Source organism: Erpetoichthys calabaricus, chromosome 2 (assembly GCF_900747795.2).
Source record: "Erpetoichthys calabaricus chromosome 2, fErpCal1.3, whole genome shotgun sequence".
Classification (NCBI taxonomy): domain Eukaryota; kingdom Metazoa; phylum Chordata; class Cladistia; order Polypteriformes; family Polypteridae; genus Erpetoichthys; species Erpetoichthys calabaricus.
This window is the reverse complement of record NC_041395.2, coordinates 251,913,877-251,929,413: the sequence shown is the minus strand read 5'-3', so window position 1 is coordinate 251,929,413 and position 15,537 is coordinate 251,913,877. Positions and strand designations below refer to the sequence as shown.

General features: G+C 44.6%; 1 protein-coding gene across 3 annotated transcripts in view; it reads right to left on the bottom strand.

Annotated features, from left to right (window-relative positions):
* Positions 1–15,033, bottom strand: part of exoc6 (exocyst complex component 6) — a 180,423-nt gene extending 165,390 nt beyond the window's left edge. For 2 of the 3 annotated variants that reach the window (XM_028795360.2, XM_028795361.2), the window contains exon 1: positions 14,717–15,029. In XM_028795360.2, the coding sequence (XP_028651193.1) occupies positions 14,717–14,973 (257 nt within the window). In that variant the 5' untranslated portion in view covers positions 14,974–15,029. Of the gene's footprint in view, positions 1–14,716 lie in introns of all 3 variants that reach the window. The other variant, XM_051922833.1, reaches the window with a different exon arrangement.
* Positions 15,034–15,537: the final 504 nt, after the last annotated feature.

The window sequence follows — 15,537 nt, the reverse complement described above, 5'->3', positions numbered from 1 at the left end:
TATCCTATTTATTAGGCATATAAACAGAAAAGTCTTCAAAGTGTAAAGCAGGTGAAATAGCAGATTTTACTTGAGTAGGAAATATAAACAGACTTCTGATACCCTCCTGGAATATTTAACACTAACAATTTGTTCTAAAACAATGAACAGTGCATCACACAGAATTACCATCTTCTGGAAAATAACAAAGTATCAAATGTCTTTTTAACCAAGACAAAATATGAAGGATTTGTCTCCATGGAATAAAGGCAGGGTTGAAAAGACTCAGATTTCTATTTTTATCTGAAGTCAAGCAAAATGACACCTTTGTTGGTTAACTAAAAAGATTACAATATGCAAGCTTTTGAGGCAGCTCAAGCCCCTTCTTCAGGTAAGATGTAAACCTGAAGAAGGGGCCTGAGTTGCCTCAAAAGCTTGCATATTGTAATCTTTTTAGTTAGCCAATAAATGGTGTCATTTTGCTTGACTTCTCACTACATCCATAATTGCTAACACTGTACAACACCCTAGTATTTTTATCTGAAAAAAATACAGGCTGAACATTAATAGTGATTTTTTCTGTATCTGTTTCACAAGCTTGAGTAATTCTTCTGAACCTTTCTGAAAAAACTCAAGAAATATGCTTTGTTTAGCCACAGAAACTAACAGGCTAACTCCAATCCTTTTGGTTGGGCCATTTTACACTTTCCCCTTGCCTGAGGCATAGGTCACACATACTAATTTGAAAACACATTTTTAATTCATTTTGGCTATCCATCCACAAAGAAACAGCATTTGGTCAAATAAAGTGTATATGTGTGTATGTGTGTGTTCACACTGAGAGTTGCAGGGAAAGGCTTCCCCACAATCCAGCTCTGCATAAGGGGATTTAGAAAATGGATGAATGGATGGATATGTTCAGTTTATGCTTTTTTTACACAGGGCCTTTATGGAGATGTTCTAGTGTCTTTATTTTAAACAAACCATTCATCATAATGACTGCTGCTGGTTTTGGTCGTATATCCACTATGTATTGCAAGTCCGGTTTTGATCCTGCTTGTCATTTCAGTTTTGAGTCATCATTTTTAGTTTTCAGTACTTTCTTTTTATATCCAGCACATCACTGCTGTTATACTAAGGTTGTAATTATTCAACCATTAAAATAACAATGATTTTTTTTTCCATTTTTGCTTTCTACATTTTCAGAAAAAAGAGGTAAATACTTATTGCAGAAGCTTATTTTCTCACTTGCTTAATTATTCTGAAAGAAGCAAGATATGGGCATGTTGTACATGGTAGCAGTCTCTAAAACTGTGTGGTAGTAGCACCAAAGTGCCACTGTGCCACCCTAAACAAAAAGTCTGACTCTTTAATTCAAGCTAGTTTTTATTTGAAAATCACAATGTGATGGAGTGCTCTATGAAAATCATTATACAAAAGGAAGATTGATGGACTGATTATTTGATAGCACCTCAATAAAATAATCAGGATTAGTATTAACAAAGATTCATGCCATGTCGGAAAAATTTGGTGGGTGAATGTTGACAGAACAATAAACATAGCTGTGTTTTCTCCTGCATTTATTTATGTTGTGTTAAAGTAACAATGTGAATTTGATAAAATAAGATCAATTATTTTCAGGAAATCATGCATTTTGTATATATATAGCAGCTTCTTTTATGCAAGATCCAGGAGTACTTCCAATGCTGCAACACTGCACCTGGGAACCACTGCCAGGTCAAATGGAATATCCTTAAAGTAGAGAAGTCTTCTTCTAGCAGGAACCCTGCAGGGCAACCCATCAGTACTACAACTCCCAAACAGCCCTAAGGGAGTCCCAGCAGAAGGATGTTGCCACCTGACATATCTGGGGACCAAACAACCATGCATGAAAGGCAGTGCAGTCTCTATCTGCCCTTCTGTTATGGCTAGGATGACCACCCACCAATGTCCTGTTTCCATTATGTTGGCATCCCATCCCAGTAACTGATCATCCATCCCTGCCAAGATTAAAGCCCATCCTTGCTTTATAGCACAATCCAGAAAAGCATTAGGTATGAGTGGCAGCATAAATGTGAGAGATAATGATTTCCTGGATGGACTTTGCAAGGATACTAAGGGGCTATTGTCAGCGATAGCTGACCCTCTCCTTACAGAGTGAGGAAGGCCTGGCAACTAGAAGGGATTAAGATAATATTGTCAGTAATAATAATATTGGCAATTCGGGCAACTTGATCAGATGCCTTTTAGACCTGGCTTATCAAGGCCATTGGAAGATTTCCGAGTGCCAATAAGAGAAATCTTTGCCAATATGTCACATTTGTTATAGACTACCTAAGAAACAAAAATCTCTCCAACATACAGTCCAACTACATAATGTGCTCAAAGGCATATACTGTATAGTATATGCTCTGTTTGCCAAATTGAATGCAATAAGGCAACAAATAAATGGTGCTTAGTGTACCTGGAGCCAGCCTACCTGTAACCAAGCCACAGCCACAGACTGGTACTATTTAAATACTTGATTTTAGTGACCCTAGCAAATTCTCTTAACCACTGCATCTAAGACACAGAAACCTTTACTCTGTCACAAAACAGTATGAATTTCATGTTCTAAAAGTGCTAAAGGGGACAGATAGAGTGATTGATTGATATCTGTCTCATCACATTTGCCTGTATATTTAATGTATTTTGTGCCATTATGCTAAGAGATAATTGTGCTACTTGTGGTGACTATCTACTGTTGAGGATTAAGCAGCACATGTGGGCTGATAACCAACTGCCGACAGCAGAGCACAGGATACTGCTAAGATCTGCAAGCACAATAAGTGCTATTAAGGAGTTTTAACCGTCTTGATTACATTTTCCAGAGAAACAAGTGAAAGTGTCTGCATCTTTTTTTTCTGGATAGTTTGCATGAAAAGAATGCAGGCAGTGTGGTCTGGCGGCTAAGTAATTGCACTTTAAACTGCAGTGATGTTGGTTCAGTCACCATTACTAAGTCATTGCGTAATTATGAGTAATTCATTTATCTTGACATTACTCCAAATGTAGAAATACTGTATGTAAATTGTACTATGTACTTTTTATGTGTATGCCACTCCAGATATACTGTATGCAGCTGCTAAACAAATTCAGAAAAAGTAACTTCATTCAGACAAATGGGTTTCTGTTAAAGCAGCTGGTAAGCTAATACAAAATAGTATAATCTCATCAAACAGTTGGGTACCTATTAATGTATGAAACAGGATAAAATGGCATGCACCTCTGCCAACATTAACTGAGGTGTTTGGATTTTCCTCTGCTTACTCATACAACTATTCAAAATGCAAATCAAAATGTGCTTCTTTTGGCAAGTAGACAAAAACTCCCTTCTCTTTTCCTTTTACCACCTAGGTACTGCAACATTCAAAGATGTGAACTTTGCTCTTTTATTTCTATTATGATTGTAGAAAACACAGCAGACAGGCTGTACCAGACCCATCCAACATTGCGATGAGCACAACAATCCATTTAGGTACGTTTTAACAAAAGAAAAAATTACATAGACTCAATATGCTCTTTATTTCTTTTGAGGCAATGTAATCTTCCTCAGACACTATCATTACCATACCTTGCAGTGAAACTTATTTTGCCAAGGACTCTGCTCACTCTGTCTCATGTACCTTCATTATTATGCTACTGACAAACATGTATTACAGTCCAAAAATCCTCCCTAACTTGCCATACACATCTCCACATTATGGTGCTTAATGAAATATATTATAGAAAAATCTGCCTCCCCAGTCCAGCAGACATACTCTCATTACTGTGCATCTTTATAAAAGTACTTGATTATGAAACAGGCTCACTGCCCTGTTCAACATAGGTGCCCTTATCAATATACTACACTAGCTGTGTTAGCCAACTTTGTACAGGAACTTCCAAACAACAATGACTGCCAGTTTTAGTGCTGGGTGTATCATAAGTACTATGTAACTAACTAAGCACTTCTTCGAAAACAATATTTGTAGGATTTTTACCAAGAGCTAATATTATTGGCAGGAAATGTGGTGTGATGATTAAGGCTTTGCATCTAGGACTTTAGGTTGTGGTTTCAGATCCTATTAGAAATACTGTGTGACCATGAGCAAGTCACTTCACCTGCCTGTATCCCAACTGGAAAAACAAAAGAAATGTAACCAATTGTATCTCAAACATTATAAGTCACCATGGATAAAGGCATTAGTCAAGTAATAATATGGTGATAAAGGCATTAGTCAAGTAATAATAAAACTATCAGGTCACTGGTCTTGTACATCAAAGGCAACTCATCTCCGAATCTTGACCTTGCAATCTCTTTTGACAACTCAGTTATCGTCCCCTCAAAAACGGCAAGAAGTCTTGGTGTCACTCTAGATGAAGACTTGTCTTTTTCTCCACACATCAGCAACCTCTCCAGGTCTGCAGATATCTTCTTTACAACATCAGGAGAATCCGCCCCTTTCTCACTACAGAGGCTACTCAGCTTCTCGTCCAGACCTTGGTCATCTCTAAGCTGGACTACTGCAACTCTCTGATGTCTGGACTTTCACTAAAGGCAACACGACCACTTCAATTGATCCAGAATGCAGCTGCAAGACTCGTTTTTAATATTCCCAAATTCTCTCACACTACACCTCTGCTGCGGAACCTGCACTGGCTCCCTGTGGCTGCCCGCATCAGGTTCAAAACCCTAACACTTGCCTTTAAGGCCAAAACTGGAACTGCACCACCTTACATATCAGCACTGGTTAAGCAGCGTGTCACTTCTCGCTCTCTCAGAACATCAAGCACTGCTTGTCTCGAACCACCCTTACTTAAAAAGAAGAGGACGACATGCATCAAGACTCTTTGCAGTGTTGGCTCCTCAGTGGTGGAACGAACTTCCTCTTGCTATACGAACAGCGGAGACCCTCACTGTCTTCAAAAGTCGTCTGAAGACACACTTCTTTAAACAGCACTTGGGGGACTAAAGTCCCCATACTTTTTTTCTACCCTTTCTCTCTTAAAAAAAAAAAAAACAAATTGTACTAAACTTACTCTTTTCTTCTAGCATGGTTTTTGTGTACAACTTGGTCAGCGGTAACTTGTTTAATGACAGTAGATTTAATCCTAGCCTAAAAAGACTGAAGAACAGTCGTAGACTACTAAGCACTGTTGTAAGTCGCTCTGGATAAGAGCGTCTGCTAAATGTTGTAAATGTAAATGTAATTGTTGCTGCTTACTCGCAAACATGCAATACACAATTGTTCATGAGTAAAACATTCTTGCATTAGATCAATTCCTGATTTTCCTAGTGACATGGCTTTTGTTGATGACCATTGCCAAATACAACTATTAAATGATACTATCCAACCCGCGGTGTAACATACGCCGCATAATCAGGCCGCTTTTTTAATGATTTTTAAGCACAGGGAAAAAATTAACATTTGAAAAATCCGTAATTTAATAAACCACCAAGAAAAGTAACATTGTAACAATGCACGGTACGAACCAACATACAATTGTCCGTGACTGAAAACTGGAGGACCGCCGTCGCGCCTTCTCCTCCCGCTCGGGCGCGGAGGGCGGAACGGGAGGAGAGGGGAAGGACGCCCATTCCGCCCCCTCCGTCATGCTAGTTCAGTATGCACTGCCTGCTCATGTGCCCACCCCCAACTCATCACCTGAGTCGTTTTCGTCTTTGCACAGTCTACATGCACCTGTGAGTCACGCTGACTGTTCATTTTCCAAACAGCGCCTCATTCGCTTTTGTCTCTGGTACAGTCCAAATGCACCTCTGCACCAAGTAGACTTTTCATTGTTCTTTGAAGTTCTGGCTGCTTTTCTATATATAATCCACCAAGTCACCCGACCATGGACGTAATCAGTTCCTCATTCGTGGGGAACAATTGCAAGCCCCGGTTTCCAGCATGAATGGGGTTCAACGGCTCACCCACGCCTCTCTTCGCCGGGTAGACACACGTTGATCCATTCAGTGTAGCGCACGTGCAGTTACCTGATGCAGGAATCAAGTGTTGTTTCCATGAAATACATTTGAAGCGGTGGCAATGGAAGGCAAATGAATAGTGAATGTGGCTCACAGCTGGATTGATGCCGTGTTTTGTGTCACCCGACCATGGTATTAGTGGGGGGGGGGGTTGTTATGTTTGGGTGAACAAAGGGCAGGGACGTAATCAGTGCGAGCGTATGACCCGCACTTAACTGGGAATTCCTCGTTCATGGGGAACAAATGCAAGCCCCGGTTTCCAGCACGAATGGGGTTCAACGGCTCTGTGCACCAGGTAGACACACGTTGATCCATTCAGTGTAGCGCGCGTGCAGTTAACTAATGCAGGAATCTGTATAACATTGAAAGAAGTGTGGTTTCCATGAAATACATTTGAAGCGGTTTCTGGGTGGGGCTTCGTTGTTTCTTTCCCATGGTTTTCGATGGTGGACGCGGTCGGGTGTCGTAACCGAAAAGAATAATGAAAAGTCAACATGGCTCAGAGGTGCATGTGGACTCCTAGCACAGATGAAAGCGACTTACGGGGTGGTCGGTGAGTTGTAGCGTCCGGGCACATGAGCAGGCAGTGTGAATGCCTAGAGAGCGAGGGTGGACACGGGCCGGGGAATAAGGAGTGTTGGTGGGCGGGGAAATGTTTTCCGTGCTCCTGCAGGACCATCTAAGAAGATGCATGTTTGTCATGGATGCGAATTGCTGTATGTAGCGTGTAAAACAGTTTGTGATGGTGCACGTGGTCGTGCGTCGTAACCGAAAAGTCAACGTGGCTCAGAGGTGCATGTGGACTGTAGCTCAACGAACATAAATGACGGCGTGTTTTCCGAGGCGTCGCGTCCGAGTTGGTGGGCGTGGCTCTGCGAGTTGTCGTCGTACTCCAATGGTCTTAGAGTTGGTGGGCATGGCTGTCTTGTGTGCTTTCCATGGGTGGCTACTTGTTGGCGGCTTAGTGAATTATATATGGTGGACGTGGCTGTCTTGCGTGCTTTCCATGGGTGGCTACTTGTTGGTGGTGCGTGCTTTCCATGGGTGGCTACTTGTCAGCGGCTTAGTGAATTATATATATAGATTCTTTTGAAGTGAAACAGGAAATCAGTGGAATAATGTGAAATCTGAGTATATATTATTATCATTACTAGATGTTTACTATTTTCATTTGTTTATGTCATTCACTCAGGTATTACTTTCATGTTTTTTGTCAGTTGTATGTGATCACCCTTTAAAACCTGCAGCTACAAATGTCTATGGAAATAATTATGGACAGCACGGGGCATCACCACCCAAAGTATGCAGACGTGTGTGTAAATGTAAATGAAGTTTAAACTGACAGCATTGGACCAAGGATCAGCGAAAGAACACCTACGCTCACTGCCACAGCACCTGGTATCCTCACTAGAGTTTTATAGCACTTGCTAACTATAGAGCTTTGCATCTTTCTTGAGCCAAACTTTCTCTTTCCATTTCACACCTAACCAAATATGTAAAACATAATCATGTCTCTTTTATCCTGTAAAGGATACTGCCCCATCTTCATCATCTCTCTACCCTATTGGTTAGTGCTGCTGTTAGCGAGGCCTGTCAATAGCTCCTGCTGTATCCTTCATTTGCATAAAGCACCCTCTCAGCACAGCAATTTTGAGATTTTGGGGTATTTAGTCCCCTCCTCGAACCGCCCCCTTATCGTGGTGGAGGGGTTTGCGTGTCCCAATGACCCTAGGAGCTCTGTTGTCTGGGGCTTTATGCCCCTGGTAGGGCCACCCAAGGCAAACTGGTCCTAGGTGAGGGATGAGACAAAGTGCGGTTCAATATAACCTCCTATGACGAATAAAAAAATTTGGACGCCGTTTTCCCCTCGCCCGGACGCGGGTCAACGGGGCCCCACTCTGGAGCCAGGCCCGGAGGTGGGGCTCGATGGCGAGCACCTGGTGGCCGGGCTTGCACCCATGGGGCTCGGCCGGGCACAGCCCGAAGAGGCAACGTGGGTCCACCTTCCCATGGGCTCACCACCTATGGGAGGGGCCAAGGACTCTGGAGTTGCGCGCGGTGAGAGGCGCCGAGTTGGTGTGGGCATACTTATTGCCCCCCAGACTTGGAGCCTGTACATTGGGGTTTACCCCAGTGGACGAGTCCTAACTGTTGTTTGTGTGTATGCACCAAACAGCATTTCGGAGTACCCACCCTTTTTGGAGTCCCTGGAGGGGGTGCTAGAGGGCATACCTTCTGGGGACTCCCTCGTACTGCTGGAGACTTCAATGCTCACGTGGGCAATGACAGTGAGACCTGGAAGGGTGTGATTGGGAGGAATGGCCCCCCCCGATCTGAACCCGAGTGGTGTTTTGTTATTGGACTTCTGTGCTCGTCACGGATTGTCCATAACAAACACCATGTTCAAGCATAGGGGTGTTCATATGTGCACTTGGCACCAGGACACTCTAGGCCTCAGTTCGATGATCGACTTTGTGGTCGTGTCGTCAGACCTGCGGCCACATGTCTTGGACAGTCGGGTGAAGAGAGGGGCGGAGCTGTCAACTGATCACCACCTGGTGGTGAGTTGGCTCCGATGGTGGGGGAGGATGCTGGTCAGGCCTGGTAGGCCCAAACGTGTTGTGAGGGTCTGCTGGGAACGTCTGGCCGAGCCCCCTGTCAGAAGTAGCTTCAACTCCCACCTCCGGCAGAACTTCGACCATGACCCAAGGGAGGTGGGGGACATTGAGTCCGAATGGGCCATGTTCCGTGCCTCTATTGTTGAGGCGGCTGACCGGAGCTGTGGCCGTAAGGTAGTCGGTGCCTGTCGTGGCGGCAATCCCCGAACCCGTTGGTGGACACCGGCGGTGAGGGATGCCGTCAAGCTGAAGAAGGAGTCCTACCGGTCCCTTTTGTCCTGTGGGACTCTGGAGGCAGCTGATAGGTACCGGCAGGCCACGCGGAATGCGGCTTCGGTGGTTGCTGAGGCAAAAACTCGGGCATGGGAGGAGTTTGGGGAGGCCATGGAAAACGACTTTCAGACGGCTTCGAGGAGATTCTGGTCCACCGTCCGGCGTCTCAGGAGGGGGAAGCAGTGCAGTGTCAACACTGTGTATGGTGGGGATGGTGCGCGGCTGACCTCGACTCGGGACGTTGTGGGTCGGTGGGGGGAGTACTTCGAAGACCTCCTCAATCCCACTAACATGCCTTCCAATGAGGAAGCAGAGCCTGGGGACTCGGAGGTGGGCTCCCCCATCTCTGGGACTGAGGTCACCGAGGTGGTCAAAAAACTCCTTGGTGGCAGGGCCCCGGGGGTGGATGAGATACGCCCAGAGTTCCTCAAGGCTCTGGATGTTGTAGGGCTGTCTTGGTTGACACGTCTCTGCAACATCGCATGGACATCAGGGACAGTGCCTCTGGATTGGTAGACCGGGGTGGTGGTCCCACTCTTTAAGAAGGGGGACTGGAGGGTGTGTTCCAACTACAGAGGAATCACACTCCTCAGCCTCCCTGGAAAAGTCTATTCGGGGGGTTCTGGAGAGGAGGGTCCGTCGGATAGTTGAACCTTGGATTCAGGAGGAACAGTGTGGTTTTCGTCCTGGTCGTGGAACAGTGGACCAGCTCTACACCCTTAGCAGGGTCCTGGAGGGTGCATGGGAGTTCGCCCAACCAGTCTACATGTATTTTGTGGACTTGGAAAAGGCGTTCGACTGTGTCCCTTGGGGAAACCTATGGGAGTACTCTGAGAGTATGGGGTACCGAACCCCCAGATAAGAGCTGTTCGGTCCCTGTACGATCGGTGTCAGAGCTTGGTCCGCATTGCCGGCAGTAAGTCGAACCTGTTTCCAGTGAGAGTTGGACTCCGCCAGGGCTGCCCTTTGTCACCGATTCTGTTCATATCTTTTATGGACAGAATTTCTAGGCGCAGCCAGGGTGTTGAGGGGGTCCAGCTTGGTGGACTCAGGATTGGGTCACTGCTTTTTGCAGATGATGTTGTCCTGTTTGCTTCATCAGGCCGTGATCTTCAGCTCTCTCTGGATCGGTTCGCAGCTGAGTGTGAAGCGGCTGGGATGGGAATCAGCACCTCCAAATCCGAGACCATGGTCCTCAGACGGAAAAGGGTGGAGTGCCCTCTCAGGGTTGGGAGCGAGATCCTGCCCCAAGTGGAGGAGTTCAAGTATCTCGGGGTCTTGTTCACGTGTGAGGGAAGAATGGAGCGTGAGATCGACAGGCGGATTGGTGCGGCGTCCGCAGTGATGCATTTGTCTGTCGTGGTGAAAAAGGAGCTGAGCCGTAAGGCAAAGCTCTCAATTTACCAGTCGATCTATGTTTCTACCCTCACCTATGGTCATGAGCTATGGGTAGTGACCGAAAGAACGAGATCGCGAATACAAGCGGCTGAAATGAGTTTTCTCCGCAGGGTGTCTGGGCTCTCCCTTAAAGATAGGGTGAGAAGCTCAGTCATCCAGGAGGGGCTCAGAGTAGAGCCGCTGCTCCTCCGCATCGAGAGGAGTCAGATGAGGTGGCTCAGGCATCTGATCAGGATGCCTCCTGGACGCCTCCCTGGTGAGGTGTTCCGGGCACGTGCAACCGGGAGGAGGCCCCGGGGAAGACCCAGGACACGCTGGAGGGACAATGTCTCCCGGCTGGCCTGGGAACGCCTCGGGATTCTCCCGGAAGAGCTAGAAGAAGTGGCCGGGGAGAGGGAAGTCTGGGCATCTCTGCTCAAGCTGCTGCCCCCCGCGACCCGACCTCGATAAGCGGAAGAGGATGGATGGGGTATTTAGTTTTTCTATTGTGATGGGGTTTACCCCTAAATACTGATACATTGAAATATCCAGCATTTTAAATAAACGGGAAATTGAGTTTTTGTCGATGAGTAAGTGAGTGAGTCAGTCAGTCAAATTTACATTATATTTATAGATTTAAAAATGACATAATAGGACTTCCCACACTGTACCACTTAGGGAAATGTATTATTACACAGTGCTCTTCTCCAATCTGCATTAGATAAAACCTAACCTACTATACCACTTAGTGTATGTTAAAGAGATCCTCTCCAGTATGGCACAGACATTCACTTTGCTATGCCATGCAGCAAAGTACACTATGGTATAATGAGCCCCATACCAATCTGGTATAGCCATCCAACTTTACTGTATGATTTAGTAAAACAAATTATAGAAATGTAGGCCTACACAATATACCACAAATAATCCTCTTACATAGCAAGTTAGTGAAATATATTTTTACAGAGTGAGACACCTTGTATAATGAATTATGGTGGATCAAATTCCTCCAGTGTGGCAAGGAGGAAAACTGGTTAGTGATCCTACTCAATGGGTACAGGATAATGTATTCTATTCCTGTGCCCAATTGCTGTCTATGTGATGTATGCATGTTCTCCCTGTGTCCATGTGTTTTTACTCAGGGTACTCAGTTGTCCTTCAACATCCCAAAGAAATGTATGTTAGGTTAACTGGGAAAAAAAAAACTGGCCCTGAGCCCATGAATGTGTTTTATACTGGACTTTTGCCCTGTCCAGGACTGGTCTCTGCCTTATACCCAATGCTGCAAGGACAGGCTCTCCCCCTTTAAAATCATGTATTGAGTTAAGATGTTTTGAGAATGTTATCTATTGTAACCTTTCTTATTTTACTGCTTATTAAATGATATTATGATACTGTGAACTTCCACAACCTGCCACAGTTGTCTTCCTTTACTGTACTGCTTAGTGAAATTAATTTTGGTACAGTAAGCCTCTCCAATCTGCTACTGACATAATACCTACTATAAATACTTAATGAAATAAACACTTGAATTTTACCTCTCACCATTGTGCCATGGGCATATTTCTTACTCTACCACTTAGTAAAATCCTATAGGGAGTCTCAGCTGTATGGCATTTACATTTTCTAGTGTAATGAATTACATTTCACTAGCCATGTAATAGAATAAATTTAAAAATATTTCCCATCTCTTGCCCTTTGTGTACCTTGTGTCTGAACCTCTCCTGTCCGGCACTTCCTCTCTCGATCACATTCCCGTAAAGCTTGCTTCTCAGATTATATTTTGAGGCACCTTACTCACCTGCTGTTCATTTTTATACTTTGATTTTCAAGGCGACTCTCTATGTGTGACTCACATGCCTTTACCCCACCTTGTGTGTCTCACACTCATACCTCCTCTTTTGACCATATCACCAAAGCAAAATTGACCAAACATTGCTCTGAGGGACCAGACACACAGAGACCTTAGTGTTTTGACAGACAGACAGACAGACAGACAGATAGATAGATAGATAGATAGATCACATCTAAGCAGAAACCAAACTTCCATCACAAACTACTACTTAAAAAAACATACTGTAATATCCATCCATCCATCCATTATCCAACCCGCTGAATCCGAACACAGGGTCACGGGGTTCTGCTGGAGCCAATCCCAGCCAACACAGGGCACAAGGCAGGAAACAATCCTGGGCAGGGTGCCAACCCACCGCAGCATACTGTAATAATAATGCTTATATTAATGAGCATATATTATTATGCTCCATTTCAGTTTATCAGTTTTATTTTACTGAGTAAAAACTATCTATAGTAATTTGGAAAGTTTTTAATTGCATCTTACTGATGACCTTCCATCCACTCATCCATCCATTTTCTAAACCTGCTTCATCATAAGCATGGCTGCAGGGAGGGAGGCAGGAGCCTATCCCAGCAAGCATTGGGCACAAAATAAGAACAATCCCAGGACAGGATGCTGGACCATTTCACAGAGAACACATGGCCAATTTAGCATCGCTAATCCACCAAACCTGAATATCTTTGTACTGTGGGAGAAAACGGGAATACCTGGAGGAAACCCCTGTAGATACAGAGAAACAATGCAAACTCCACTCCACTTCCTGTTTGCGAGGCAGCTGTGCTGATACTGTACTATGCTGTCCTTTACCTGAGAACTTGTTAAACAAATTAAACTGAATTGAATAAAATATTATGATACAATGAGGCTTCTTATTTATCCACAAATACCTTACTATACCACTTAATGAGATGGATTTTGGTAACAGGTAGCAATGCCAACGGAGTGGTATCTCTGAGGCTAAGAATCTGTGCTGGTATCTGGAAGGTTGCCAGTTTGAATCCCTGTTACTACCACAAGAGATCCTACTCTGGTGGGCCTTTGAGCAAGGCCCTTAACCTGCACTTGCTCCAGGAGTGCTGTACAACGGCTGACCACAAGCTCTGACCCCAAGAGGTATGCAAAAACTTACAAATTACTAATACAAGAAATTGTATAAAGTGAAAAATAAAGAACAAAAAAAATACAACATGGAAATTCTTCTTGGCATACTACTTGTCAAAAGTTATTATAGTATAGTAAGCCCATACCACTTAGTGGCATGTATTACAGGCACAGTGAGTCTCCCCAACAATCCCTACTTGTTTGCTTAGTGAAACAATTTTTATAGAGTGTCACTCCAATCAGCTACAAACATCCATACTGTACCACTTAAAATAACGTATACTGATCCTCCCTAATGATTTATGACACTGTGATTCTCCCCAATCTTCCACTAACCCCTTCATCACTATGTTACATATTGAAATACAATATCTTATTTCACCCAATTACTTACAGAAAAGAATTACTAGACAGTGAGTCTGCCCAATCTACTATCGACAACATTGTCACTCTACCACTTATTAAAATGAGCTATGGTACTGTAATTTCACTAATTTGCCACCGATGCTCTTATTAATAATACGCTTGCTGAAATACATTATCTGACATCAAGCACTCTGCCACACATATTCTCTTCACTGTATCCATTGGTGAACTGTATTATCTGACTGAATGACTGACACACTTACTACTGACCTACCAAACATCACGCCATCTCAATCTACTACCTGCATCATACTGAAATCTATTTTCAGGGGGTGAGCGCATCCTCGTTAGTGTGCCACTTATTTCACTGTGTACTCTCCCCATCCTCCAGCCTACCTCTGATCTCCATATCACAGTCCCACTTAATGAAATGGCTGGCCTACATATCCACACGTTAACCTAATTTCGTTGACATCGAGCAGGCGAGGTCTTCTTAGGGCTCGTGATCATGTGACTGCCATCCCGGCGCAGGTACGTTCACGGCTAAGATAAGTAGCAACCTTGAGGCGTTTGAACCTGCAGCCACACCCACTTCCAATGTCACAGTGACAACCAGGAATGCAGGCGGCACGTGAGGACACAATTATCACTCCATTATAAAATGACGACGTTTTAGCTAAGTCTAGAATAACGGGGCCATCGTCGCAGGGCACAAAAACAAGACAAGGCTTTCTGCGAAGCACAGACAGCTGTCTGCGACCGGCGTTACAGCGGCACATATGCGAAAGAGCAGCAGTGCTCTGGAGCAAAGGTAGCTTTGCTGTTGTCCTTTTAGTTACCTTTATTTATAATTAAGCTGTTTTGCTTCGGAAGGGGTGGGGATGCGGGGGTTTACTTCTTTCTTCCTTTTTTATAAATCTGCCCACGCGTATTAAATACGGAAGTGAGGAAAGTCTGTGCCCGCTGCAACCTGTAATATGAAGTGAAGTGCAGCATCCGCTAACAAAAGGCCTGCCTATATATGTAATAAATAAAAGCAAGAGTCGGAAAGGAATTAAAAACACGCCCGCGGAAACTGTACAACAATCGCCATTAACCCACGAGACGGCTCGTCAAACACCCTTCTCTTCATACCGTAGCGTGGGGCCGACGCAAGCGGTCTCCGTGCTCTCAATTTCCTGCAGGATGCGTTCATGCTCCGTGATGTACTCCAGGGCTTCGGTCTCCGCCATGTTTGTTGTGCTCTGTCGGTGACAAAGTGACACTGCGGGGGAATGCGGTTGTGGCGGCAAGTGGCCGGCAGGTGGGGCGCACGAGGCACTCCGTGCGGCGCGAGCGCTGCAGCGGCGTCCAGCAGGTGTTGGGCATGCGGGGGATGTCATCGTCACCATCTGGTGCTCCGCCCGAGGACTCGTTAGGAGAGGACAATCGGCAGTGCTTTGTCCAGTGAGAAGTGATTGTACGGGAGCCTCTCTGCTTAGTAGCTGCACAGTCTGAACGAAATGCTTACGTAAACGGTTCTGCCTCCTGATTATACAGCTGTGCATGGGCGCTAACTTTAGGTGGGATGCAAATCCTGTATTGGAATAAAGATACTGTTTTCTCGACCGAGGTTTGTTAACATCTGTAAATTGAAGTTTAGGAGACATAGGTCATTCTGCTGAATCTGAAATTTTTTTCACCGTGTTTCACTTTGAACGTGCGGCACTTTTAATAGCCGACGAAACTATATTGCTGTTATAATGTTAAGTTCCTTTTTAATGTTATTTCAAACCAGTTTCATCCGATTCACCTTTTATTTCTTTCAATCTCAGTAGCACTGAGCAAAGCGCAGGAATTTATTGCAGGTTCCACGCCCTCACAGTGCCACTAGAATCGCCAGATAATCCAACGTGTAGTCTTTGGGATGTGGGAAGAAACCCATGTACACAGAGAGGAGATCATGTAAACCCCAC